At 29.4% G+C, this 27730-nt stretch overlaps 3 protein-coding genes and 1 long non-coding RNA gene across 5 annotated transcripts; 3 read left to right on the top strand and 1 right to left on the bottom strand.

Moving 5' to 3' along the window:
• The first annotated feature begins 1523 nt into the window (after window positions 1–1523).
• Window positions 1524–11116, top strand: OVA4 (Nucleotidylyl transferase superfamily protein). The gene is made up of 15 exons (XM_028086578.1): window positions 1524–1729; window positions 1820–1909; window positions 2002–2089; window positions 2387–2428; window positions 3268–3357; window positions 3455–3577; window positions 4993–5064; window positions 5295–5407; window positions 5534–5555; window positions 5653–5718; window positions 6025–6081; window positions 7947–7993; window positions 8134–8215; window positions 9430–9519; window positions 10654–11116. The coding sequence occupies exons 1-15, from the start codon at window positions 1671–1673 to the stop codon at window positions 10789–10791; spliced, it is 1179 nt and encodes a 392-aa protein (XP_027942379.1). The 5' UTR covers window positions 1524–1670; the 3' UTR covers window positions 10792–11116.
• A 4613-nt stretch (window positions 11117–15729) lies between these two features.
• Window positions 15730–19335, top strand: LOC114162884 (histidine-containing phosphotransfer protein 4-like). 2 transcript variants are annotated; one of them, XM_028046877.2, is made up of 6 exons: window positions 15730–15916; window positions 16697–16827; window positions 16905–16973; window positions 17250–17321; window positions 18542–18614; window positions 18935–19335. In XM_028046877.2, exons 1-6 carry the CDS (start codon window positions 15857–15859, stop codon window positions 18959–18961), a joined length of 432 nt encoding a protein of 143 aa, XP_027902678.1. In that variant the 5' UTR covers window positions 15730–15856; the 3' UTR covers window positions 18962–19335. The 2 variants fall into 2 exon arrangements, with proteins under 2 accessions (XP_027902678.1, XP_085522448.1); XM_085666322.1 differs by lacking the exon at window positions 18935–19335 and having other exon boundaries at window positions 18542–18644.
• Window positions 19336–20402: 1067 nt separating this feature from the next.
• On the bottom strand, window positions 20403–21099 carry LOC114162885 (uncharacterized). The gene is made up of 3 exons (XR_003599310.2): window positions 20899–21099; window positions 20760–20816; window positions 20403–20687 (listed from the first exon to the last, which is right to left on the bottom strand). It is a non-coding gene; the product is annotated as an uncharacterized LOC114162885 (long non-coding RNA).
• Window positions 21100–23038: 1939 nt separating this feature from the next.
• Window positions 23039–24220, top strand: LOC114163702 (F-box protein CPR1-like). Its single transcript, XM_085666805.1, has 2 exons — window positions 23039–23078; window positions 23109–24220. Exons 1-2 carry the CDS (start codon window positions 23039–23041, stop codon window positions 24218–24220), a joined length of 1152 nt encoding a protein of 383 aa, XP_085522931.1.
• Window positions 24221–27730: the final 3510 nt, after the last annotated feature.

The following is a 27730-nucleotide window of genomic DNA, read 5'->3' as shown; positions in this document are numbered from 1 at the left end:
ATAATGTTTTAAATACGTCGTTCTTCCTCTTTAGAGTTTCCTTGCAACATATTACAAGCAGACCTGATCGAAAATATACCATCATCATATTCCTCTCAATTCTAAGTATTAAAACAACCTTTTCTAAAACTTTGGTCATATATTAATCGAAGGAGTTGTTCCTCTAATGCTACCTCCCAATCGAGTCATAGTCTCCTCCAAGTTAGATCCCAAATCTAACCCTAAATTCTTCCAAGTTAGATCCCAAATCTATACGCTCTTTTCCTAATATCTTATCTCTTCTAAAAAATTTCTTTGCAATATGATATCAAGTACAATCTAAAAAATTTACAGTTAAGTAATTATTCCCCTACCTATAAGTCTTTCCAAAACTTTACTTTTTCCCTTTTTTTCTATGATCCACTCAATGTAATTTTAAAACCATATTCCTTGCACAATACTTCCGCATTTCTTATGGTTATATTTGGACCAACTTAAGATATTTATTATTGTGTTAATTTCATTAAGATTTTTCCGTGACCCATATTTTGATTTAAGTTAAGTGCTTCTTTCTATACGCCATGATCTTTTATTCTAGTCTCTACTTCCATTTAATTAAAAATGATATGTTCAAATTTCCTATATTTTTTATGCCCAAACCCCCGCCTCATTTGGTTTATAAATGTTTTCTCACAAACCCTAACTATTTTTTTATCTTTTGATTTCCGGTCCGAAAAGAAATTTCTTTGTACTTTTATGTATTCATAAATCACTCTTTTTGGCGTTTTAAGAAAAAAATAGGGTAAAATTTTAACAAACATGTGCTCTGGTGCTTATCATTTCTAGATCAAAATTTGAATTGTTTTTTCTTCTGCATATATGATTTTTTTTTTCGTGAATAAAGTTTTTTTTTCAACATTCTGTATTACACTTGATTGTAAGTTGGCATCTGCCAACATTATTATGATTTTTTTTGGCATGCGGAAGTTATCAATATTTAATCAATTGTAAATGGCAAATTGTTTCTCACAAAATTTTCACCGAATACTTACAAAATCGAGAAAAAGATAAAAATAAAAACACCCCAACCAATGACAACTAATAAGACAAGGAAGATTCATTAACCTTAAAATAAACAATTTAAATATGACAGTAAAAAGTTTTTAAAATAACTTAGAGATGCTTTTTCTTACAAATGGGTCCAGCTTTCTTGAAAAGATGGGTGAAAACCTATTTTATATTATGAATCAAAACCACGAAACTTATCCATTGATTAGGTCTATCATGATATCACCCGATGTTTTTAATTGAAAAATAAAAGTAAATATAAAAAAAGTATCATAAAAGAGTTAAAAAATTTCTTTGACATCAATGTGTATTTATAGAAATTTGAACCCCTTCAATTATTTATCACTAGTAGTAGTATCATGGCAATGAGAATTGAAATTATTATAAATCATTAATTTATACAAATTATAATTCCTTACAGAAAAAAATCATATAAAAAAATGTAGAAAGTAGTAGATTAAGCATTTTAGGTTAATAAATTGATCCTTCAAATGACAGCCGTTGATGGCGTTTTTGTTGATTGATAGAGAAGGAACATCCAAAGCTGCACCCGCCTTAAACCACTGGCGAGTCGCTGCAGACAGATAAAGCTAAACGGTAAGGCGTGCGTGGAGTGGAAGAAGATGAGCGTTTCACATTTCGCGGTTCTATCGTGTTGTCGTCCACTCTTGGTCCCTTCACTGTACTTTACTCTCGCTCTCTTCTTTCTTGTTCTTGTTCTTCACTTCACGCTTAGGTTTTTCTGATTTTAATTGGAAGTTGGAATATCCAGGTCCCGTGCTTCATCGCTCCGTTCTCGCATATGCTGTTGTACTACTCTCACTGCTACCTCCACAGAGACTCCAACTTCAACCTCCGTAAAGTAATACTAATCATCGTTTTTTTTTTTTTTTTAATTTTGGTGTGAATTAAGTTACAGTCTGTGTCGTTTGTTGATGCTTAATTTTTTGACAGGAAACGAGTAGTGTCGGGGGTTCAGCCCACGGGCTCAATTCACCTTGGAAACTATCTCGGAGCTATCAAGAATTGGGTTGCTCTTCAGGTTTACTATTCGCAGCCTCTTTCTTTTTCTTATTCCAGGGTGTTGTTTTGGATTGTATAAGTAATTTGATTGGCAATGGCTGTGGTATAATGTGACTTTGATAAATTGGGTTATGCATGAGCTAATTTTAACTTAGAGTTTATTTCATTTTTCATCTTATTTTCTTCTCCGCCAAGTACTTATAGTGTAGTTTATTTAAATAGGCCCTTGATTGGATTCCATAATTGAAATGCTGCTTGATTGTCTTGATTCACAAATTTGTGTATTTTTTAAGACATTATACTGTTCATTTTGCAGAATGTGTATGAAACACTTTTCTTCATTGTGGACCTGCACGCGGTATGTCCAGATTCCTTATGCTACCTAGACTTGTGATGTGCTCAATGATTTTTTTGTTTGAGCCACAGGTCTGAGCTCATATAACAATATTTTTGGCATATAATGTCATGTGACAAAGAATCTTGAAATTCAGGTTTCTTTGTTTGTGCTGCTTCTGCTCTGTAGTGAGTTTACTGTTAGCTAAAGTGTGTGCTTTAATTTATTGTACCATTTACTCTTTCTGAGATCAATTCACAAATAGGTCATTTAATTTGGGGTTTCTCATTAATGAGGCTTAGCAGCTCTTCCAAGAAAATTTTCATATTTACTTATAACTGAGGATAAAGATCCAGAATTTTAGGATAATTTAAGGTCACCTTTCTTTAGATGTACATTTTTATTTAGAGTTGATTGATTGGAATTTGTAATCCTCACAATTTATCCTTGTTGATGGTATAAAGTGCGGCCAGACTTTCTATGTCAAAGATGTACAACCTATGAATCATGGTTGCTGGAAGTTACATGGACACAGATAATATAGCACTGTTCCAGCAAATTTCAAGTGTCTCGTTAGGATATGTAACATCACTTCATGTTTGACCTGTGTCATACTGCTCTTTATTTTTTTCAAATGTCCAATGCTTCAAAGTTGCTCTTTATTTTTTTTTTTAAATGTCCAATGCTTCAAAGTTGCGCTTTAAAGGCTAAGTATATTGGTTTTCTGAGAGGATTTTGTGGACTGCTTTTATGTTTTAAATTGCTTTTCATTGTACTTAATTACTGGTAAAAGCTAGTTTTCTTTTTTCTTGATTTTGAATGATACTGTCCCGTTTCTCATCCCTTTGGATTTGTTCTTACAGATCACATTACCATACGACACCCAACAATTATCTAAGGCTACAAGGTCAACTGCTGCTATTTACCTAGCATGTGGAGTGGATCCTTCCAAGGTCCTTCGCAACTTTTGCTCTGAACCTTTTGTAAAGAGTATTTATGTTGGAAGTTTCAAGATCACTGTGGATAAATGGCATTCGTTTTGTGCTACAGGCTTCAGTATTTGTACAGTCTCATGTTCGCGCACATGTAGAATTGATGTGGCTGCTAAGTTCCACAACACCGATTGGTTGGCTGAACAAAATGATACAATTTAAAGAGAAATCTCGCAAGGCGGTGCGTTCATAGCTGTATGAATTCTTAATTTCTTTTCTATAAAATTATTTATTATTTTTCTTGTTTTATGCATATAATTTGATTTTTGCAAGTCTTATCTCATTACTTAATTTATATCTCTATTTTTCCTTCTAGATAGTGGTCTTCTGAAGTAATATTATTCAACTTTAATCAAGCAAACATTGGGAATAATATTTCCTCTGGACTGATATCTTTTCATATTTTCACATAGGGAATAATTGGTAAAAAAAAAAATCTCTCTCTCACTTTGTTTTTAATGTCAAGAGCTTGACTGTGCACCACACCATTTTTGAGCTCTGATTGTGCTTCAATGCTCAGTAGTAATACTGACTGTTAACCTTTTGATCACTGCTCTTTAAATAATGGAAGGCAGAAGCTTCTGGTCAGATATTTAGGCCCTGGTAACGAATAAAGCCTATTCTAAGGATGAATTGATAACATATCAGTTCAATGTTGTCAAATTTTTAGATTTTATGTATGATTGGAAGTAAAAGGTTGCAAACTTAATTGCAAAACTATACTTAAGCATATAAAAGTATGTAGATAATAACATAAATAATGAAAAAAAAAACTTCTCAATCACTTGCTAAACTAAACTAAAAATGAAAATGCATTTGCATAACATCCAATACAACTCATAAACTCATAGTTACTCCCCATAAGTTTTTCATAACATATTGCTACTAAAACATGAGAAAATAGTCCAAGTGTGTAATTATAGAATAGAATCTAGATCCTAGATATTTTGTCCAGAAGCAAATTGCTAATTTTTTCATGATAAAAACACAAAGTCGGAAATAGAGAATAGAGACAGGGTGAAGGGCACTTCATGCGAGAGAAGAGTTTCTCTCTGCTAGTAGCTCAACCGAGCCCCAGGCCAAGTGCAACATTGAAACTTTAGAGAACAAAAGTTACAGAACAAAGGGTTTCATTGGGGTCTTTTGGGGAAGAAAATAAGATTAAAAACCTGTCTGTTTTTGCTATGGGATTTGTAACTCATTAGGTTTAGAAAAACTTTTGTTTTTCTGGGTTGAGAAAACCAAACTGGCACCTACTTTCTGGTGGAATTGTGCGACTTGCCGAGTCACAGTTTCACACTCCAACTTGATGATTCCACCAGAGAATTATTCTGCTTGTTGGTTTGCTAGGCCTTGGGAAAATTGTAAAATCATGTGATTCCATGGTTAAAATTGTAAAAGGCATTTTTAACTAACAATACTGTATGTGCTATTTGTGCATGTTCCATCATGATGGATTGTACTATGTAGCTTGTCTTTGACCCGTGTATGTTTGCTAAAGCAGGCCCTTTTTTTCTTCAGTACTCTCATACCGGCTTGTATGTTTTCATTTATACAAATAATAGACAATAGATTCTTGTGGAATTGGATATGCAGGGAGATGAAGAGGTGGGGGTTGCTCTTTTGACTTATCCTGTTCTGATGGCTTCTGATATACTTCTATATCAGGTGATTTCTGACACTAACTTGTGGAAATTTTGTAGGTCCTTGAATGTAACAGTGAAAGTTAAAAAGCCTAAATAAATAAGCTAATATTACCTAATATGATTGCAGCTTTGCTTGATTAGTTTTTGCAACCTCAATTTTTTCTTTTGGAAAAAATTATTTAAAATGCATTATATTATATTGAATTTACCTTGAATAAGAATAATTCTTATAATTGCAGCATGCTTCTGCAGTCTGATTTTGTACCTGTTGGTGAAGATCAAAAGCAGCATTTGGAGTTGACTCGAGACTTGGCTGAGCGGGTTAATAATTTATATGGAGGGAGAAAGTGGAAGAAATTAAGGGGGTGAGTAATTTTTTCTAAACTGGATATAAATTCCATCCACATCATGTGCTTGAAATTCTCTACCTTTTTTATAGATTTTACATTGGGCTTGACATTTTTTACATTTATTTTTTATCTTTATGACAGCCGAGGTGGTACTATATTTAAGGTAAGTTATATATCATCCCATTAAAAGAAGCTAAAGCTAATGAATCATGATACAATGGAATTGCATTTTTTTCCTTACAGCACTTTCTGGGATGTAGGTTCCAGAGCCCCTTATACCTCCAGCTGGTGCCAGGATAATGTCGCTTACGGATGGCCTATCCAAGGTTTACTACTTATATATACATACGTTACACACACACCCAACATTTCTGTTTGTAATTATCAGCCTGTTCATTTGCTGTATAAATCATTAACACTTGAATATTCAACTAGTATGTTAGATAGTTCTGTTTTACCATCAAAGAGTGCATAATGCTAGATAAAAGAAATTAAGGGAGCCTGCCTGCTATGAATGCTATTTCTCAGGAATTAGAAACAGAACAGTATTTACTGATTTTAACTTATATATATATATATATATATATATATATATATATTTTCTGACATTTATTTTGGATTCAATTTTGTAGATGTCAAAGTCTGCACCTTCTGATCAATCCAGAATCAACATTCTTGATCCTAAAGATGTGAGTAAGAATAATTCAAATTTGTAGGTCTAACTGCATGGTGCATAATGTACAATTATTCTCTGAACTATTTCCGTGTAAATCTATGATTCTATATGGGAATTTCCCGTGGCCTGTTATTGGTTGATGCTTAAGGAAGCAATTGTAGTTTTTATATGATGAATAAATTTATATCTCAACATTAGTTTAGTTTTATAGGCAGTAGCGTTCAACTATAAAATATTGAATTTATGGGTATACGTTTTTTGTTTCTAAATGACTGTATGATTATGGTTGTAAGTTGATAGGTATACATGTTGTCATTGTAAATCCTCATCTTGATCAAGAGTTAATTCTACAACTGTGGGACAAAGTTGAAAAAACTTTAGAGATTAACCTGTACAGTGACTTTGGATGGAAAGGTAATGGGGTAAAAACTAAGCAGTTATCTTTCAGGCAAATTTTATGATGACTTCTCGTTAGCATTTGTTTTAGAAGGTATATCTCGGAGGACTGAGACAATATGATGGGTATGATGATTGATGACTGGGGGGGTTGTGCTTGGCTCATGGGAGATGTGGTTTGGACCACACTGATCTTTAATTCTTGGTTTCATACTCTTGTGGTTTAATTTCTGTTTTATTTTACTTTTCCTAACGTTTGTCTTATCTTTTTTAGGATATTCCTCTTTATTTTGACCTCTCCCTTGCTAATGATTTTATTTATAATTTATATAAAAATGGAAATGTAAATAATCATCAACCAAATTTACTATGTCTATATGATGCAATAGATATGAAAGACAGATTGCATTTTGATTGTGTTTAATAGTTTTGTAAGGTAGTAGAATAGCATACTTGATTGATAGTTAGCCCATTATATTCTCTTGTCCATTATTTTTCAAAAGTCTAATAACATAAATTGCATATGCATCATTTGATGAAATTTGAACTGCTAGATCTTGTTACTTACTACTATTGCTCTTTGTTTGTCCTCTTAGAAGAAAAAAGATGTTATTGTCTGTTCTTTTAGGAGAGCATAATTGCTATCTTTTAGAAAGTGGATTTTAAACCTATTTCAACCTTGTAAGGTGAGGTTTGCATTCACTAATATAATTTATTCATCTATTTAGTTGATGTAATATCTCCTACATTATCCTATCAATTGTGCTTTTGCCTTCACCTAATTTTTAAATATTTTTATCATACGACAGAGAAGAGCGGAGGTAGTGTTAGAGAAATAAATGGTAGAGATAAGAAAGATAAAGATAAATGGAGGAGGTAATGACACATGTTTTTGGGACACTAGCATAGGTTAGGATTTATGAATAATTTAGAGGTTTAGTTTCAAATCTTTTAAATGATGTGAACAAATAAATCATGGAGACTTACATTAGAAACAGTGAGGTTCTTACTCACAAAAATAAAAGGAGAATCAAATTTCTTTTTTAATTTCTCATTGAGATAGATCTACAGCATTATCGAGTCTTGGGTTAAAATTGCTTATTTGTTTGAAGTTACTCTTATACGGACATGACTTCTATTTTATATGATTATGTGTATTTAATTTGTGATGAACCTTGGTGTGATGGCATAGTTGTTGCCGTGTGACCTAGATTATGGGGCATAAGTCTGTATCTACCTCCCTATATCCCCACTTGGTGAGAATACTGAATATTTTTGCTGTCCTTACTTCTTTGACTAGGCTTCCCTACTAGGTGTGCTTAATTTTCAATCTTTGTGGTCACCTGTACTCAATGAACTGTTGCTTGCAACTTACCTATTAATATTTGATAAATTTAACAATGAACATAAGTGTTCTATCTGTCCTTAAATTTAGTTTGCCTTTGCTTGCTCTTGACCGAGTTTACTTATTTTATTTTGTAGCTTATAGCGAACAAGATCAAACGTTGCAAAACTGATTCATTTCCAAGGTTAGTAATGACAATATTACTATATGATTATGCTGATATTGATTCCCAGAGCTAGTCTATAAATGCTTTCTTTTTTTTGTCATTTACCTATTTTTTATAAATCCTTCTTTTTGATGTGCACTTTACGACAAATCTTACAGCTTGGAATTTGACAACTCTGAGAGGCCTGAATGTAACAATCTTCTTTCCATATACCAGCTTGTTTCAGGAAAGACGAAAGAGGTCAGATATACTATATGTATATATATATTTATTTATTTTTGCATTGATAATTATAATTTTTTCTGTTATCAATATGTTCTCAGTGGTTCTGAATCTACTTAGTTCAATTAATTTTTCTATTTTTCCATGTGTCATTTTTTATTTTCTTTATGATTTTACGTTTACTGTGTGAAATGTGAAGTGTGTTTTTGGTCTTTTTAAAGTAAAAAAGTTGGCCTAAAAGAAGCAAGTGACACATGGCAGAATCACCTTATGCTTAGCTTGGGTTATTGTAAATTTTATCCACTAAACAGTCATAGTGGCTATTGGTACTGAGATTGCTTATGGGATTAGACATTGCCCTTTATTGTAAGCTGCTTCTTTCTTTCTGGATGAACTTCTATTTCATTTCAAAAAAAAAACAACAAAGCCTTTTCTCACTCGATGTAATACATACATCAAACCATGCCATTGTCTTCTACTTCTATTAAAATCCCAAATTTTGAAAAGGCCATCAAATGAAGGTTTATTTGTGGGGTGGTTGAAAAATGAGGCCTGTGCTATATAAACTAAAAGGATATAGCAAGGTCTATTTTGCTAATATTAGCATTTGATATGGAAAGTGAGGGTCTGGGTTGTTTGGTGGTGGTCGTGGTGGTGCTTAGTATTTGGGGGTTGATGGTGGGTGTTGAGACATGTTGGTGAGTTGGCACAATGTTGACTTTAGTTTCTTGTTTCTTAGACTGGGGCTCCTTCAGAGAATTACTCTCCATGTGGTCCATTGGTGATTTGCCACCTAAACCCTGAAGTTTATACCCTTTCTTCAGCATAAATAAGATCAGCAAGTCTTTGTTATTGAAATACTAGAGATATCAGGCTAATGGGAAGCCGCAAAATAGTTCACTAGGATGGTCTGTTATATGCTTGAGGAACATATATCTGTTCTTAAATTCATGATAATGAACTAGTCTTTCTGAAATTATGGCATTAATATGAGTATCTTCATCAACATATTGCTGCCAACTGAGAATAACTCTAGGGCATTAATTTGTAAAATAATTCTTTCTAATCTGCCAACCAAAAATTAGTTGATGAGGTGCTGCTGAACTTTTATGTATGTAGAAAATTCCTATTTAAATATCCAACTTTTAATTTGTTTAAATTAATCCCCAATCATGTAGTAATTCCTGATTTTCTAATTCGTCAATTCTATTTGAAACTCATTCTTTATGCAGGAAGTTGTTCAGGAAATCCAAAATATGAACTGGGGAACTTTCAAAACCATTTTGACCGATGCCTTGATTGATCACTTACATCCCATTCAGGTTTCATATAGTAAATTACTTTTTTGTGAAGAATGCCTTGATTGTTTTCTCTAAAGTGCTCTTTTTGTTAGTCAGCATTTCTAATTACTAAGCTGGCATAAGTATGCTTGATAAGTAGTATTTAATTACTTGTAAAAAGCTGAATATTAAAATATTGATTTTTACGTTTGTATTTATTTGATCATATTATAATAAGTTTTGTTTGGATGGTTTTGTACTAAAAAACTAGACACATATCCCACATGTAAGCAAAACACAACCAATTCAATTTCCATTCTCCCTAAGAAAATGATTAGGCGGGAAAGAATCTATAAAATCGTGACATCCAAAACCGGGACAGTTTTATGTCATAATATAAATATGGATATGGATTACAAATAAAGTAACCATGCAATATCATTTTATTATAACAAGTGGGGAGAGAGTATTATTGTAAAGTAGTTCTGAACTGCCAAATCTACAAAATGACATTCAACAAGAGTAACAAATATTTTAAGGGTAAAATGATTTTGGTCTCAAAATATCTTGAAATTAGTCACTATAAATATTTTATGATTTTTGTCTCTACAAACAGACGTTTTTAGTCCCTCCTCACGAGGGACCACAACCACATCACTTATGGTAAATGTATGAGCTAAAAATGCAACTAAAACTGAATTTCAAGATATTTTAGGAGATAAAGAATAGAAATCTCCCAAATATTCATTTTCTGCTGGAATGTGTTTTCAGCATACAAGAGACACGTCATTTCATTTTTTTACTGCCCAAACAATCAACTAACTGTTTAAAGAGAGAAATTTTGAGGTCAAGTATTATATAAGCTCAGAATTATATTTGAAACAGTTATCCAAACACAACCTTAGTGTTATACGGAAAAAAGTCAGTTCATAACTTAATAGTTAATTACTTATTTTCTTTGGAGATTAGTAAGCTAACAATGTTTAAAGTTGCTTTGTTTTGCATTGGATTGCTAGTTTCTTGAGCTTTAGTAGGCCACCAGCTTATCTACTATTCCATTTATTATCTGCTTTACGGGATTTCTTTTCTTCCTAAAGTTGGTCCCTTATATTTTACTTATTAGTGAGCATGGATCTGCGTTATCACTCCTTTTCCTTTTTCCTCCAATTTTGACAGGTTCGCTATGAAGAAATCATGTCCGATTCAGGTTATTTAGATGAAGTATTGGCACAAGGTGCTAGAAATGCAGCAGAAATAGCAGATACCACACTTGATAATGTTTATCAAGCAATGGGATTTTTTAGGAGACAATGATTGATACCGGCGAGACAGCAACTTAAAAGCTAACTTATGGACGATTCATGACCGGCTTCAAGATTTTTGGCGTAATCTATTGAACGTCTACTTGGCTACTGGAAGTTGAAATATTATTTTTTTAAATAATATTTGATATAAAGCCTAAAGGTCTTATAAGTTCTTGATGAAATTAGTTATTGCCTTCATTTTATTTTATTTTTTCTATCTCTTCCATTATTTACTTGTATTTTATAGTGAATTCAAATTGTCTTTGATGGAATCATGACTTAGTCATCTTAACTCTATTCTCATCAAGTTCTCATGATGATTGATAACTGCGCAACCCCTTTTAGCTCCGTAATTGGATCTTTATTTTACTAACCATCTGGGATAACTTCCATGTGTGCTTAGCAAATGCATTGGACAACCTCTTCTTTTTGAACCTATTTCTAGGAAGATGATACTTAGAAAACAAGTTTCCTTAAAGGAAATAGTTACATGAGAAATCTGAGAGCGGCATATTTTTGTTGACCAGTACAATAAGCATGCATGCCCTTATGAAACTGGTGAAATGTGGAAGCAACATTTGGCAGAGGGTTTAATGAGGCCACACCGGCATTCTTATCAACATCGAATACTGCAAGGGAGAATATTAAATCCTCCAATCAGTTATATTTTTCATCTAGAACATTTTTGTTTGTTTGATGTACAGCAAGGAGTGTTTTTTTTTTGGATAAAGACATGAAGGAATGTTGTGATGCACCACAGAATTAGTTCGATGCATAGTTGTGATTGTGATGGGGCATCTTCAGAAACCATTGGAGAGAAGAAGTGCAAATTAATGACTATGGCATTGTAAAATGCAAAATGTGTGCTAGGTTTTGTTCTCTTTCTTATGGGCACCAAAGAATAAATGATGTGTCTCTTATCAGAAACAGCACGCTGTGTAGGTGGGATGAACTGTATAAGGACATGCTAGGGTCCACCATTGGACTATTTAAAGTGAGATTCTCGAATGAAAATAATAATAAAAAAAAAATTGTGTCATGTTTATGCTAATTCAGTTCTTATGTGGGGACGGTTATATGCGCCTTTAAAGATCAACCATTATATGATTCATGTATACCACAAACTTCGATTTATTTATCAAATATGATTAATTTGCTTTTTTTTTTTATTTCAAGTAAACTGATTTTTTTTTATTCTATTATGTTTTAATGATATCTGTTTTTTTTTTTTAGTTAATGTAGTATTTAAAATTAATTTAATTAATTGAATAAATGAAAAAATAAGTAAATAAAGAAAGAAAAGTTCAAGTAATTTATATTAGTAAAAATTGGAGAAAATTAAAAATGATGTATTATTCTGTTATTTATTTGCTCATTCTATTAAATTTTTTATATTACTTAAGAATTATATTTAATTTTCTTATATTTAATTTTTTAGTTATTCGTTCAATTAATACAAATAATTATATTCAATTAAGCTAATTAAAATATTAAAAATAATTACAATATTAATACATTATTTATTTTATTAAATTCTTGAATTATTTTAAACTCTTAAAAAGTAAAAAAATAAAATTATGAAAAATTATTTAAAAAAATGTAACGGAAGGTTTTATAAGTATGCTGACTTCACTCCAAGAAAAACTGACCCAACTGAAATAATCTTACAAAACACAATTTCAAATTTTTTTAAATGAAGTGGTTATTCCGAAGACTTCACTTTATTCTATAATATTTTAAAACTTCAACCTGCGAAAATACAAAATAAACTAATTGGTAAATTAACCGCAACCTTCATGCAATTCACGCACATTAAATACATTTTTATGTGCAATTAGACTCGGAATTTATGCCTTATTTTCAAAACTGGTTTCTAACAAAATATATATAATTTATCATTTCAATAAGCTTTTAAGCTCCGTTTAATTTAATTTCTGGTCATTACAAAAATTGAAATTAACACAGAAAACTAAAAAAGTAATTATTTCTTTGAGGGATATTTTTCCTAAGAAAACTTATAATTGATCATCATGATTTTATGATTGTTTGTGATGATATTTTTATTGCTTCTGAATTATTCATCTTGTTTACCATCTCACTCGACATATTCTGTGAATAGAATAGGGCAAGGTGCTATACTTTGGGAGAAAGTAACTATTAAAGTTCTGTTGTGTGTATTGGTATCGTCCTTAGAATTTAGATAAACAATGCTTCTATAGAAGACGACAACGCGTGATTGTTCCTGTTCTTTTTTAGAAGGACATTGGTATTTTGATATCTAAAACTTTTATATACTCAATTTACATTATCTTTTATTATTTTAATTTTCTTTTTTAAAAATATATATTTTTTATGATTATTTTATTTTAGTTGTCAAACACAAAAATAAGTGATTTTGATTATTTTTTTTAAAATATCATTGAAGTTATAAGTTCCATTTAGATAAGTCATTGATATTTTATGCCAATTAACGTTCTAGCAAGTAGAATATCTTTGGTCTGATAGAGTTTTGTCATTCACAGTGATTTATTCTTAATTTTTTTTCAATAAAAAAAAAACCCGTGAACAATTATTTCATGTAATTAGTTTTTTCCCTTTGGAAGGAGGATTTTATATGACTGATTATTTGAAAATAAAAAATTTAATTCATAAATTAATAAGATTGGTTAGTATTCTGTGCATTTCATTGTCTCATTCTAAAAAAAAAATTAGTTAACTCGATGTAATTTTTTAATTTTATCATAAAAACTAACTGAAACGAAACCTATTTTTAGCAAACTGAAAACATATATAATTAATTTCGAATTTTAATTTTTTAACTTAATTTTTTATATTTGTTAAGAGTAAATTATACCCCCTTAAAAAAATAATATTACACTATCCTCCACTTTTGTGTTATAGCAATATATAATTTGATTTGTTTTAATTGTTATCACAAATCACATTTCTCTCTCTTGAAATAATACATTATTTTTTCTACTTATATTAAAATATATAACGTGTTTTAGTACATAGGATCGATTGGTCACTTATACAAGTCTTTGATGTAATACTTAGTTTCTGTCCTCCAATATCTAGGTTTTTGTTCTTCACTTAAACAAGTTTTCGATGTAACACTTTGTATCTATCTTTCAATGTTTAGGTTTTTGTTCCTCTGAATCCATGGTGGGTAGGTCAAAGCTTGACTGTGATTAAGTCATTCAGATTCAAATGTTGTAGTAATAAATGTCTATTATAAAATATAGGTCAAAAGTAAAAATTAGATTAAATGAAATGAATTTTAAACCGATCAAAGCAGTGCAAAAATAGACTAGATTGACAGAAATAGAATTTTTGTCGACCCCTAATCTTAATAAAGTAGATTAAATTTGATCAACGAAGAAATTATGGATATTTCAAGAAACAATTATGGGAGAAAAATAACATAAAACCTGAATTAGACTGTTTTCAAAGAATGACATAACTTCATACTTAAAATTCTTATAACAAGTTTATGAGCATTTTTTTTCTTAATTTTTTTTATCTTATTTAACATAAGACTTAGATTTATATTTAAATTTTTAATTAGAAATCCATGCATTAATCCGAGAGAAGAAAAATTTACATCTTTACAAGTTTGACAATATAAATAATATTTTTATTATATATTTTTTAAATCAAACTAATGTGAATTAATGAAAATTAGAAAATAAAGTACATTATTATTTACTTGAATTTATCAAAGAGAAGAGAATACATATTTGAAGATAGGATGATAATGTTGATAATTACATATTTCAAAGAAGAATACTTTGATTTTCACTTATTTTAGCTTCACCATGTTGTTTGAAGTAAAGATGAAAATGCTATGGTAGGGTTTGATATTTGAGATAACAGAAACCAAAGTGTGGTGGTCTAATCAAGACACAGATAAAAAATATTGTGGGCCTTCTTCATCCTCTCTTTTTTATATTCTTTCTTTACTATTTTTTTTTTTATCAATCAAAGAATGAATCAAAATATCTCATTTTACATCTGTACTAAGATTCCCCTTTTTTGCTCTTACATCACTCTCATTGTTTTATATTTTACTGATTTTTACAATCTATAAATATATTTTTTGTAGCATTTGTTTTCATGCTATAACATACAATGAATAATTTGTAGGTTTTGGTTAAATTGTTTTCCTTTTTCTTTTTATATAAGTTTGGTTTGATCTCTATACTTGTTTGTATATTTTTCATCTTTTACAAATATAATAATTCTTGAAGTTTTAGAATACCAGCTTATATGAAACATTCACAGTCATCTCTGATATGTTATTAAAAAAATATTTAAATAATCACATACTTTTTTAATAATCCATCAATTACAAAAAACATCAATATTTTTCTAACAATTTAAAAAAGAGTGATTTATAGAATATTTGAAATTTAAATTTTACTATTAATTTTTTTTTGACTAAATATTATAACACTACATTAAAAAAACTCTCATTAACGACCAATTTTAGTGACAAAAAAATTACTAGTCACTATAATGACTAATTTTGATACCAATTTAATAAGTAAAAAATTATTAGTTACTAAAATAGTGTAATAATACAAAATATATAACTGTATTTTTGGAGAAAAGAACTAAAAACCATTTTACACTCTCATCCAATAAAATATCCAATTAATTTTGATAATTACTTAAAACTTTATAATGGCATGAATATAGTGTATTTAAATTATTGGCTTTATTTTAGGGTGGGAGTGGAAATCTATGTAAAGTTTTAGAGGAATGATGATATGTTGATAGAGTAATATTCCTTTTAATTGCATCTTGTCATCTACTACTTTAGAGTGGTCAATTTATAAGAGGAAACAAATAAATTTGTAGTTGCTTTCAAGAGAAGAAATATTATCAGTAAATAATATTCTCTGATTTTTTCCCCTCCCAATCATCACATTGCTATAAATATTAGTTGCCACATTGTTGTAGTTAGCCATTGGAAGAAGTGAAAATCTATATGCTTTCTTGACTCACGTTCTTTTTCTTTGTTTGATTTGATTTTGTGTTGAAAATTTTGATCGGTCTCAAGAAAGGGAGACATGGACAAGACTAAGTTGAGACAACAAGCACTCTTCATACGAACTTCACTCTTTGATGAGGTCTTTAACTTCCCATTTCTTTTTCTTCTATATATTTATTTATTATTCTTTCTTTTATCTTTATCTGTTTCTTCTTTAAACCTAGGTATCTACAAAGTCAACAACTATATTTTTCAAGAAATTATTAATAAATCCATATTGATTAAAGATAACACGATTTTATAATATATAAATAGATACAAAATTTATTTTATAAGCCAATTTTGTAGGGTTAAATTAGACTTAAATTTCATTTCTTAATATGGTATAAAATGTATGAATTTGGACCTATCGTATCATCCACTGTAAAACCATTATTAGACCATCTATTAATATTTAATCTCATGCTCGAAATATATATGTTTTAGTGTGAGAGAGCGTGTTGAAGATATATGTTAACTATAAATAAGACGATTTTATAGTATATAAATAAATGTAAATTTTATCTTACAAGTCGATTTTATAGAATTTGGTTAAGTTTAAAATTCACTTTTCAATGAACAACACACTTTTTATTATTAGTTGTTTTTGTTATAAAACTTTATATTATTAGCTAAAAGTATACATTTAATTTAACTATCAACAACATTTAATAGTTTTCGTAAGAATATATAGGGAAATGTGTACACATAAGTCTATAAAATGTGTCAAATATATATTTAATTTAACTATTACTAAGTAATGCTACAAAATACACACTGTAAAAAGTGTCACAAAATCAAAATGGACATGAAAAGGATTAAATAGATAAACCCTAAACATGTAAATTTTGGTTTTATACATTAATTGATGTTGTTGCAGGGATTCCTTGACGAGCAATTCATTCAGTTAGAAGAACTGCAAGACGATGTTAATCCCAATTTTGTTGAAGAAATTGTGACCCTTTTCTACAGTGACTCAGTAAGACTGATATACAACATAGAAAGAGGACTGTGAGTGGAAATCACTGCAATCAATTATTACATTACTTTTCTCTTCTTCTCCTTATCTAGTGTGCTACTCTACACAGGATGAGTAATCCTCCAAATTTCACCAAGCTAGATGATTACATGCATCAGTTCAAGGGTAGTTGCTCAAGGTGAAGTTCATGCTTCTCATTGTTATAATTTAAGAACATGATTTCAGATTTTCCTTACTTAATGAAGCTGTTTTCTTATTGAAGATATTGTTTCAAATCAAGGGTTTGTACTTACTGTTATAACCATATAGCAGTTTTCCTAAACTGCAATTAAGTGTGACATGTCTTTGAGTTTGGAGACTTTTCTTAATTCATGTCTTAGATTGGGACATCATTGTTTCTCTCCTATATATGCTTTAAAGTAGTAAAAAAAAACCTTCAAGTTTTCATTGACAGCATTGGAGCAAAGAAGGTGAAGACCGAATGTGGCAGATTCAGCGAATACTGCGCAGCAGAAAACTTTGAGGGGTAACTCATATTTACCTCCTTGCTTCTGCTACGATTATTTGCGATGCTTTTTCGCAGTATATAATTTTTATACAGCAATAAAAATACTTTGATCTATTTCTTTAATTTTGCACTAAAAATGAACGTGCATGTAACTAGCAAATCTCTTCTAACCTTTCCTATATGGTTTGATTTATCTGATTATTGCTGCCTTTTTTAAAATTCAATTTTGATTCAATTTAAATCTAATTAAATATACTGGATCTTCAAATTTATTTTAATTAGATTAAAATTTTTTGAACCCAATTTAAAGTGAATTAAATTTATATTGAATCCGTTTTGTCTATTAGTTAAATTCAAATGAGATAATTCTAATATACTTCACAATTAGGTCTACTAAATATAGTTGGACCAACTCAGTTCGACTTGGATCTATATTGATTTATGTCGACTTGCATTTAAGTTACTCGGTTCAAATTTGGTTTGGGTCGCTTCACCTTAGCATCAACCAAAATTGACTTGAGTTAACTTGATCCAAATGACTTGTATTGACCAAGGTCAAAGCCAACTTGGTTCGACATTTGGTCGAGGCTGACTTGATTCGACCATTTGTTAGGACCGACTCGATAAGATCTTTTGTCAAGGTCGACTCAGCTAGACCTTTGATTAATGTCAACTCAGCTAGACCTTTGGCTTGAACTGACTCGGTTAGACCTTAGATCCAAGCTATCTCGGTTCGATCTTCGGGTCGACTCGACTCAATCTTCAGTCTAAATTAACTTGGCTCAACCTTCAACTTAGATCATCTTAGTTCAATCTTTTGGCTTCGCCCGATAGTACTTGACTTTTCAACTCAGGCCAATTCGACTCAACTTTTGATCCAAACCAACTCAACTCGACCTTCAATCTAGAATGACTTATCTTGATCTTTTACTCAAACAAACCTGACTCTACCTAGGCCTACAGGGCTTGATCTTCCTTGGGTCGACTTTACTTGATCTTGAATTCATACCGACATGGTTCGGTTTGGTCTTTAACCATCTTAGATGCATCTTAATCTTAGAATTTTAAAATCCAAAATATATCCAACCTAAATTCAATTCAAATCCAATTCAAATATATCTAAAATATAAATTTAGATTTGGAATAAATTCATTTAAACTTAAAATAATATAAATTTGGGTTATTGTGAATCGAATTTCAATTTTTTTTTACCACCCTAATAAGAATACCCTTTTCAGATGCTTCAGGACTTTCCAACAGATTAATGTAGAGTATACGACTTTGAAGAAGAAGCTCCAGACTTACTTTCAGGTATCAATCACTTTTAGTGTCATTTTTTGATGATGCTATTCCCTTTGATCGCGCGCGCGCACACACGTGTGTGTATATATATATATATATATATATATATATATATATATATATATATATATATATATATATATATATATATATATATATATATATAATGTGTGTGTATAAGGCCATCAATTATTGTTAGTTATTCGTCTATTTATACTAATAATTATTTGATGAACGAAGCAATTGCTTAACTGATAATTAGATTTCTTTCGATTATCTGCATAATAGTCTTAAATTATTTGACTTGCCTCTTTTATGTTATTATTCAGTTGATGAAGGAAAGCTGCTCAGATTAAACAACACTCGTATATAGCTGGTGCTCATATATCCTATCCAGAAGAGTTGGATATTATGTACAGTAGCAGAACAATAATGATTCTATGCATCATTTTGCACCATTACCACACAATTTTCTCTTAATAAGAAAAATTATAATATACATATACCTTTATATTATATATCTTATTTCACTTTATTTCTTTTTCCTTATGATCACATCATATTACTTAACTATTCTCTCTGTTATATTCTCCATCTAAGTATGTACATCATTTTAGAAGAAAAATGCACAGTACATTGCAAAAGAAAGTCATCCTGATAGAAAAAATATGGTAATTGTTACACTTGTTCCTGTCAATATATCTTTATTTAATAAAATTATTTTTTATTATCAGTGTTATACATTAATATACTAATATTATGATGCATTGGCGATATGCATTAGTTTTAAAACAGTAAAATTATTTAATAATACGCATATTATATTACCAGAACAAGTTTGACCACTATCATATTGTCTGTGAAGACATGAAACATTTTTATGCTTTTCTAATCAAACTTTTACCTTCTACAACTCATAAAATAAGTGTAAATATATGGTGTAGTTTATTTTGATGTCCAGTATCATTTCTCTTAGAAATTCCATATTGTAAGAGAGTTTATAATCCCTTGTGGTTGTGGGTTTAAGCTTTTATGTTTTTCTGCAGTTTTATCAGTGTACTACTAATCTGTATGAGTTAGCCTCACTCAACTACTGTTACAATGGGCAAATTTAATGTTATTCTGTTAGCCTGTATCAGTGTTAGTTACTACTGTAACAATGTGGTGATGATCCACTCATATTCTCATCGTTTATAAAAAATCTTTGTATTGTTGGCTTATCAATCTATCAAAATAAACATTTTCATCCTTATAACACATAATATCTATTTATCAGAAATTCTCTTGACTGCATCTAGTTTCTAATATTACATGGTAGCTAGAGCTAATTCTTTATCAAAATTAACCTATGGCCTCCAATCCAACTCTAGTATTATTAACTTATGATGATTGTTGGTTCCATTTCCAGAAAGTATATTATTTTTAAGTAGTGTTAGTCTGCAAGTTGGAAAACTTAAATAGATGATGATATCAGATGATATTCTTATGGATGATTAAGATCTACTAATTTCTCCTAATCATCTCTTTGTTGACATCTGCCAGAGCAGAGGATGTAAGAGACAGTGTTAAAAACTGTCTTCTTAATTAATTGTCCACTAGAAAGAAATGAAAATTTTTTATTATTCAAAAGTAAAGAATGAAAGAAGCCACACGTTATTATTATCCCATAATTATGCATATAAGAATCACTGGCATTACATTCGAATGAATCACAAACCAGAACCAGATACTTCCTCTTTAGGTGGTGCAAATTGCCTGCTGAATACAGTATCAAGACAAAACCTCAAAGAAACTAAATAACATAGTAATGTTTTTCATGCTAATTGATATATCATACAGGAAAAAGGTCATTTGGCAATACGAAGTTTCACAAAATGAAATGTATAAACTACATAAAAGAAGCATCCTTAATAGATTCATCTCTGTTTTAAAAAATATCTATTCTTTGTAAAGAAGCTACAGAAATAGCTAAACTTTCTCGCACAGGGGAAGCATATAAACTGACTCCTGCATGAATCTGAAAATTATAACGAAAGACATAACGTACCTCCTTTCCAAGTTGTACCCTATTTATCATTTGGCCTGGAAACAATGAAATCAGAAACATGTTGCATATATGATCAAAATCTGAAATTCAGAGGTCGAATGTTCTACCTTGGCGACAGTAGTTTCTATGCTTGTTCGTGCTTCACCAACTGCAAGACCATTGTTCTGAACAAATGGGAAAACAAACCAAATTCGGATTCAGCCAAAAAAATATTGAAAGTATTAATCAATTAACTAATTAACTAACCTGACTACTGAGCATGGACATTCGGGTGACTGGTGGGTCGACCCGGTTTCCTGAACTTTGTCATATTCGCAAAAGCCCCAATCCTAACCATAATCTTAATTAGGTACCTAACATAACTATTTTCTTGTATCAGTGGACTCTGCACTGCACACACTGCACAAAACCTAGGTTCTGGGATGCTGTAGTTCGAAGACAGGACAACATTTTGTGTTTTGAAATGAACAATAATTAAAATTTAAAATTAATATAACAAATTATAATATGTTAGAATGATTTAAATCTTTAATTTTTAACTATTTTGCAAATTATAATAAGGCTTAATTCCTTTTTGATCTTATCTTTGGTCAAAAAAATTTAAGTTAATACCTTTTCAACAAATTTTTAATTGTGCTTTAATTTTTAAATAAGTGTCTTAATTATGGTATTTTAAAAATAAAATTATTAATTACATTATTTGTTAATCTATAATTCTTTTTTTACAATTAAGGTATGATATTTGTTAATCTATAATTTTTTTTTTGTGTTAGATTTATGGTGTAACACGTGAGAGAATTTTAAGTATTATTTTTTTAGTATATAGATAATATTATATATATATATATATATATATATATATATATATATATATATATATATATATATATATATATATAATAAAATGTTAACATATGAAAAGCATGATGTAGAAAATTAAAGTGTGTCAAAGTTAAGTATTATTCTTTTTTTTTTTGAGACTCTGTATCTTTTGTAAAAGTATAATCTTCTTTTAAAAAAAGTATTACAACTTCCTCTCGAATGCATTTTTGAATGAAACCATCGATTAAATTATTATTATTATTATTATTATTATTATTATTATTATTATCAAAAAAGCATGTGTTTGATTTTTTAATTTTTATAAAAATTTGAGTTAGAGTCAATAAGAAACATATAATTAATTTTTAATATAGTTATTAAATATAAAATTATAAAAATAAAATATATAACAATTTTTTTAAAATAATTGGTAAAGTTAAAAAAAGTTTTTAAAATAATAATTAAAAATAAACTATTTATAAAATAATTTTTAAAATAAAAATTAAAGGTAAAATTAGAATAACAAGATATGAACATAAAAAATATATTATTTTTATAGATTACTAGTGTAAACACAGGCGCTATCGTGCCTGTGTGTACGCATTTTTTGAATCTTATTAATAATTGATGATATTGTAATGTTATTAATTTAATAAACAAAATAAAAGTATATTTATAAAAAATAAAATAAAATGTACGGAGAAAATAAGAGAAAAATAACTGTTGATGAATAGTAAGAAAAAAAAAGAAAAAGGAGATAAGTAAATAATTTTATAAAAACTTGTAAAAGTAACCGTTAATTTTTAAAAATTTAATAAATAATTAAATTATAAAGGGTAAAGTTGGAATTATGAAATGTGGACACAAAAGAGAGAATCCCCTTTATATATAGTTATAGATTATTGACAGATATGTATCTTATATGTTGTTTTGATATTTAGTTTTTTTTTTTAAAGATATTGATAAATATGTATCTTACCGGCTGTTTTGATATTTAGTTTTCTTTTAAAGATATTTCAAAATTTTAAATATATTATATTGATACATTCTAATTTGTAAGTTATATAAGATAAGTATTTATTTTATGTAATTAAAATTTTATAATAAATAATTATCTTTAAATATATAAATTATATTGTGTATTTGTAATCAACAATCTGAATTTGTAATGATATTATTCTTGTCTATAGCTTTAGTTTAGAAATTCATAAAAGTTTAATTTCAAGTTAAGATAGGATAGCTAGGTTAAGAGCTATTATTAACAATTAAATATAATACAATAAATGATCGATCGAGAAGATTTAATAGATATTTTTTATGATTAATATAAAATAATTCATACCTTATTATAAGTTTTCCTTTACATATCGTTTTTAATGAGAGATTATTTTAAGTCTGATATAGTATTATTTACTAAGATAGATAAAGTTTTAGAATAAGCAGTTATCTAATATTAACTAGAATTTAAATGTTAATTTAGGATATACATATAAAGATTCTTTTTTATCTATATATATTGCACTCTAAGAGTGATGATTCTGCAGAAGAGAAGATGATCACAAAGATGAATATTTGTGGCAGAAAAAGGAAGAAGACGGAGACTGGTGACGGAAAAAGAGAGAAGATGCAGACAGATTTCTCTCCTTCTCCTTCTGTACACGTGAACGAGGATTTGATTAAAGAAATTTTGTTGAACCTACCAACGAAAGCCGTGTTACGTTTCAAAGCCTTATCCAAGTCATGGTTCTCACTAATCTCCGATTCTGAATTTGCAAGAAGACATTTTGACGCTGCAGTTTCACCCACCCACAAGCTTCTAAATTTCGTTAACGATTCAAAAGCTTACTGTGTAGACATAAAATCAGCACTTTGTAATGATTCCTGGCATGCAGTGTCTAATTTTATTGTTCCTTCAAGCTTTGACCTGTGGGGAAGCGGCTTAAGCGTGGCAGGTTCTTGTAGGGGATTTCTTCTCTTGCAATATTATTTCCATGATTTAGTGATGTGGAATCCGTCAACTGGTAGACAGAAAGAAATTCACTGTGACAGTTCGTGGCCACATGATCTATCTGGAATGGGTTATGACCCAGTGGATGATGACATTGTGGTGGTGACTGTAACCCTAAGAATTAACGATGATAATGATTCGAAGGTCAGTTATTTCTCTTTGAGAACAAATTGTTGGACTTCTGTTGAGTATGTTCTTCCGTATGCTTACAGTAAGTTTCAACTCGAACTCAGACATGGACAGTTCTGGAATGGCGCTCTTTATTGGATTCTTAAGTCTTCTGATAAGCTTAGAAGTGTAGTTATTGCATTTGATGTGAGGGAAAAGAGATTATCAGAGGTTCCATTGCCGAATCATTTAGCCATTCTTCCATTGCAATCTGACATATACCATTTGAAGGTAATGGGAGAACATTTGTTTTTGTGTTTGGTGCGTAACGAAGTTGCACTGATTGAAATGTGGTCGATGAAAGAACAACACAAAGAAGTGACATTTTGGATCAAAACATTTGTTTTCTCTTCTTATTTAGTAGGTTTTATGAGTCTTATTTTCCCCATATGCTTCACAGAAAATGGGGAAATTTTGGCATTCAATAGCCACGACACGTTACTGAAAATCAACAAGAAAGGCAACCTAGTTAGATATGGGAAGAAACATAGCCTACTTGATTTCTTAAGTTGTGGTATGTATAGAGAGAGTTTTCTATCACTCCCTGGTGAGTCAGGAGAAATTAAGTGAAGATGAACAACAAAAAGGACTCAGTTTGAGTGAACGTGAAGATTGATTTGTTCAAACTGTTATGTATTCATATAGAACAATGTCATAATTTCTCTCTAGTTAATTAGGGAGAGAATATATATATATATATATATATATATATATATATATATATATATATATATATATATATATATATATATATATATATATTATTTAGGTTCTTTATCTTTTTCCTTTTGGATTGGGACAATAATGTTGATTATTGAGTTGATATTTTGTTAAGGGCAATCAATAAATTTCTCTTGCACATTGTTGGTTTAATGTTTATAAGCCTTTTGGCACATGATTTTATGATACTAAAATTAGTTGACATTGAGAATTGCCTCACACTTGAATCTACAAACTATATTTTTTTTTTTCACATCGTTAAAACTTTAATATAACTTATTTTTAAAAGATTAGATACTCACATATTATTTTTCCTTAAATATATTTTTAGATCTTAAATTTGAACATAAAATTTGAATTAATCAGTAAACTTTAATACATTCTGATTTTTAAATTTAAAAAATGAATGTGTATAATCTTTATCTAATGACATTAATTTGTTTAGGTTTGTTAAACTGTACTTCAGACTAACATTTAAATTAAAATATTTAAAAATGATGTAAAAAACTCAAACTACATTTTAAAAAATACATTTCACATGTCAAGAAAGTTTAATATACTTAAATTAAAAAAAATGTATTCATTTTTTAAATTTTAAAAACAAAATATATCAATTTTTGGAATAGACAAATTATAATTTCACATTCAAATTTAAACACTTAAAATAAAATAAGTCAGTAGGTTCGAGACTAACTACTGACTTTCAACCACTTTTTTACCCCGTGTGTGAAGTTGGTAGTCAAATTTAATAACACGTAATGACATATTTTTAAATAAAATATTATGAAAATATAAAAAAAAAATAGCATAAGAACTGACAAATTATGCCCAAAGTGGAAGGAGCAGGAGACCTGTGGGTATGCCAAATCCTATGATAACTTCTATAATAACTTGTGTAACTTTGGACCTTAGTTGGATTTTCGATCATTGTCAGTTTCTTTATGCACACCCCCATGTTTTACACTTGCACCCCCATGAAAAGATAAATAAAAACTTATATTTATTTTCTTCCCCTTTTCCTTTTCACTTCACGTACCCGTTAATATGAAAAAACTTTTAATGTACCTAATTGAGATCGATTTTTGCTGAGAGTATTTTTCTCTGACCTATTTGTTTAGAATAAAATGTTTATACACAGAAAAGAACATATATTTCCCGTCACTTTTTGTTTTTGTTTTTTTTTTCTAAAAAGTGCTTACAAATTTTATAAGAAATAATTATTTATAAAAAAATTAATTGCCAATTAAAAATTGTAAAAAATAATAATAAAATAAAATCTTTTCTTGCAAAATATTTTAACCAATTTAAAAGAAAATTTTCATAAAATTTAAAAATTTTTAGCAGTGATAATTAATGAATGTTATTCTTTGAAATGAATTAGTATTTGACTCGTAGAATGCACATATTTTTTAAAAATTGTAATATTATTATATTAATTTGAATTTATAAAAATATAATTACAATTTTATTTGACAAAATTAAACAATGTTTATCGTGGATTATTTTATAACTATTTATATTCGTATTTTTTTTTTCTCATGAGTAAAACATGTTTCCCAACTCTTTCTAGGTATACCACGTCAATCACAAGTTGGAAACACAGTTAAGAGGTTACCTCATTCTCAGGACTCAATACAAACCAAACTAACATATTTGTACGTAATCTATAACCATTAATGACATGTTTTCTTTCATTTGTTTTATAATGTGAACCTGCATGTGCTATAATATATAAAAAGAAAAAAAATTAAAACAAAAATAGCACATTATCATCCACATAAATATATCCACATAAGCTGGGTGTGGTAGGACAATTGGCAAACAGAGATGGTCCTTTAGCTCCAGAAGAGTCATTGTTATCATTCGACTTTTCTCTCTTTCTCAACATTACTGTGCTTTTGTCTCTCACTTGTGTTGTTATTTTCATTGTAATAATCATGACAGAAACATTCCCACAACCACTAGTGCACTGGCCTCCACAAATTCTTATTCAATCACAAACATTTCATAGTCACCACATAAATTGCTCCACCAACATCATTAGCTTCTCCTCGTAATAATAATTTCCCTTACTTTTACTATAGTTGTAACTATTCTTCATGTTTTGGATCTTCTAATCTTCCTACACAGTTGCATGCATATTTTGGTTAAGGTTGTGGAAAAGATGGACACAAATTTGGATATCAGAAAGAATTAATAAAGTTGCCTAGTGGTTAAATAAAAGGAAAATAAGTAAAAGGTTGTGAATTCAATCTCTTAGTAATAATTGAAGAAATGAAGTTGATTTAATGAATTTAGAAAGAAAGGTAAAAGAGATCGTGAATTCAAGTAATCAAAACTAACAACCAATATTTTAAAAAAAGAAGAAGGAAAACTTGAATCCCACAAGAACAACATTATGCATTGGTGTCTATCTATGCATATCCTAAGCATAAGGCCAACACTAATGATAGTATTGCCTATGAAAATGACACAAAGCTAACATTACACGTGCCATCACTCAGAACAACCCACTAAGCAAAATCTTCCCCATGACTTCAATCTCCTCGTATATGTTCCGTATTCTAAAACTGTTGTTTTTAAAGTAAAAGTGGTGCAAGTTAGCTATTTGGCTATGAAGAAAGCCAGCAACATTTATAACAATTATGTTCAATAAACTCAAAAAAATACTTTTTAAATTTAAATTGATAAATTTATTATCTTAGTGAATTATTTGTATGAGTTGAATTTATATCTTACTCATGTTGTATCTTATATGAGCGTTCCTTTTAAATAAATTGTTCATTTTGATAATATTTGAAAAAAAACTACGCTACTATGTTAAAGTTCCCTAAAAGCATCATTTCATATGAAAAGTGTGAAAAGAAAAGAGAAAAATCCAATGTTAGTTTTTGAACACTGTTTATGGTTTAATTTATATCAAAATGACTTTGTTGCAAATGTGATGAAAATTCTCACGCGATGATCAATGAATCCGAATCCACTCGAAGGAGGAGTCTTCTTTGAGAGGAAAGTTTCAATCTTCACACAACTTTGGAATAAGATTATTTTCAAAGAAGATAGCATTGATTCGACCCATCTTCTATTGTTAGGCCCAAAAGGAACACAAACAGTGTTCTTCTATTATATTAATACCTCAAAATATGAGTCAGCTAGTTCCAGAATAAACTTTTAGGAATCTTTTATTGCTTCATGTTTTGTGCTTAAATGCAGTATTCTAGGATTGCTAGTGTTCTGAAATTATAAAAAGGTTACTTTTAAAAGCAACATGAAAAATCAAAAATGTAATTTGTACCCCACTGATAAGCCGCTTTAATTACCTTTTTTACGTCATTCTTTTTCCCGAATCGTAGTTAGTTC

The sequence above is a fragment of the Vigna unguiculata genome, chromosome 9 (assembly GCF_037176805.1).
Source record: "Vigna unguiculata cultivar grain cowpea cultivar isolate G323 ecotype 2 chromosome 9, ASM3717680v1, whole genome shotgun sequence".
Classification (NCBI taxonomy): domain Eukaryota; kingdom Viridiplantae; phylum Streptophyta; class Magnoliopsida; order Fabales; family Fabaceae; genus Vigna; species Vigna unguiculata.
This window is presented reverse-complemented; position numbering and strand designations above follow the sequence as displayed.

Bases quoted from the DNA above. Each gene is read 5' to 3' on its own strand.
- OVA4 (XM_028086578.1), top strand. From the start codon at position 1,671: ATGAGCGTTTCACATTTCGCGGTTCTATCGTGTTGTCGTCCACTCTTG. The intron at 2,090-2,386 runs GTTTACTATTCG...TTCATTTTGCAG, and splicing joins AGAATTGGGTTGCTCTTCAG to AATGTGTATGAAACACTTTT. The intron at 5,408-5,533 runs GTGAGTAATTTT...TCTTTATGACAG, and splicing joins AAGTGGAAGAAATTAAGGGG to CCGAGGTGGTACTATATTTA.
- LOC114162884 (XM_085666322.1), top strand. From the start codon at position 15,857: ATGGACAAGACTAAGTTGAGACAACAAGCACTCTTCATACGAACTTCA. The intron at 16,828-16,904 runs GTGAGTGGAAAT...TACTCTACACAG, and splicing joins TACAACATAGAAAGAGGACT to GATGAGTAATCCTCCAAATT. The intron at 16,974-17,249 runs GTGAAGTTCATG...TTTCATTGACAG, and splicing joins TTCAAGGGTAGTTGCTCAAG to CATTGGAGCAAAGAAGGTGA.
- LOC114163702 (XM_085666805.1), top strand. From the start codon at position 23,039: ATGAATATTTGTGGCAGAAAAAGGAAGAAGACGGAGACTG. The intron at 23,079-23,108 runs GTGACGGAAAAA...AGATGCAGACAG, and splicing joins AAGGAAGAAGACGGAGACTG to ATTTCTCTCCTTCTCCTTCT.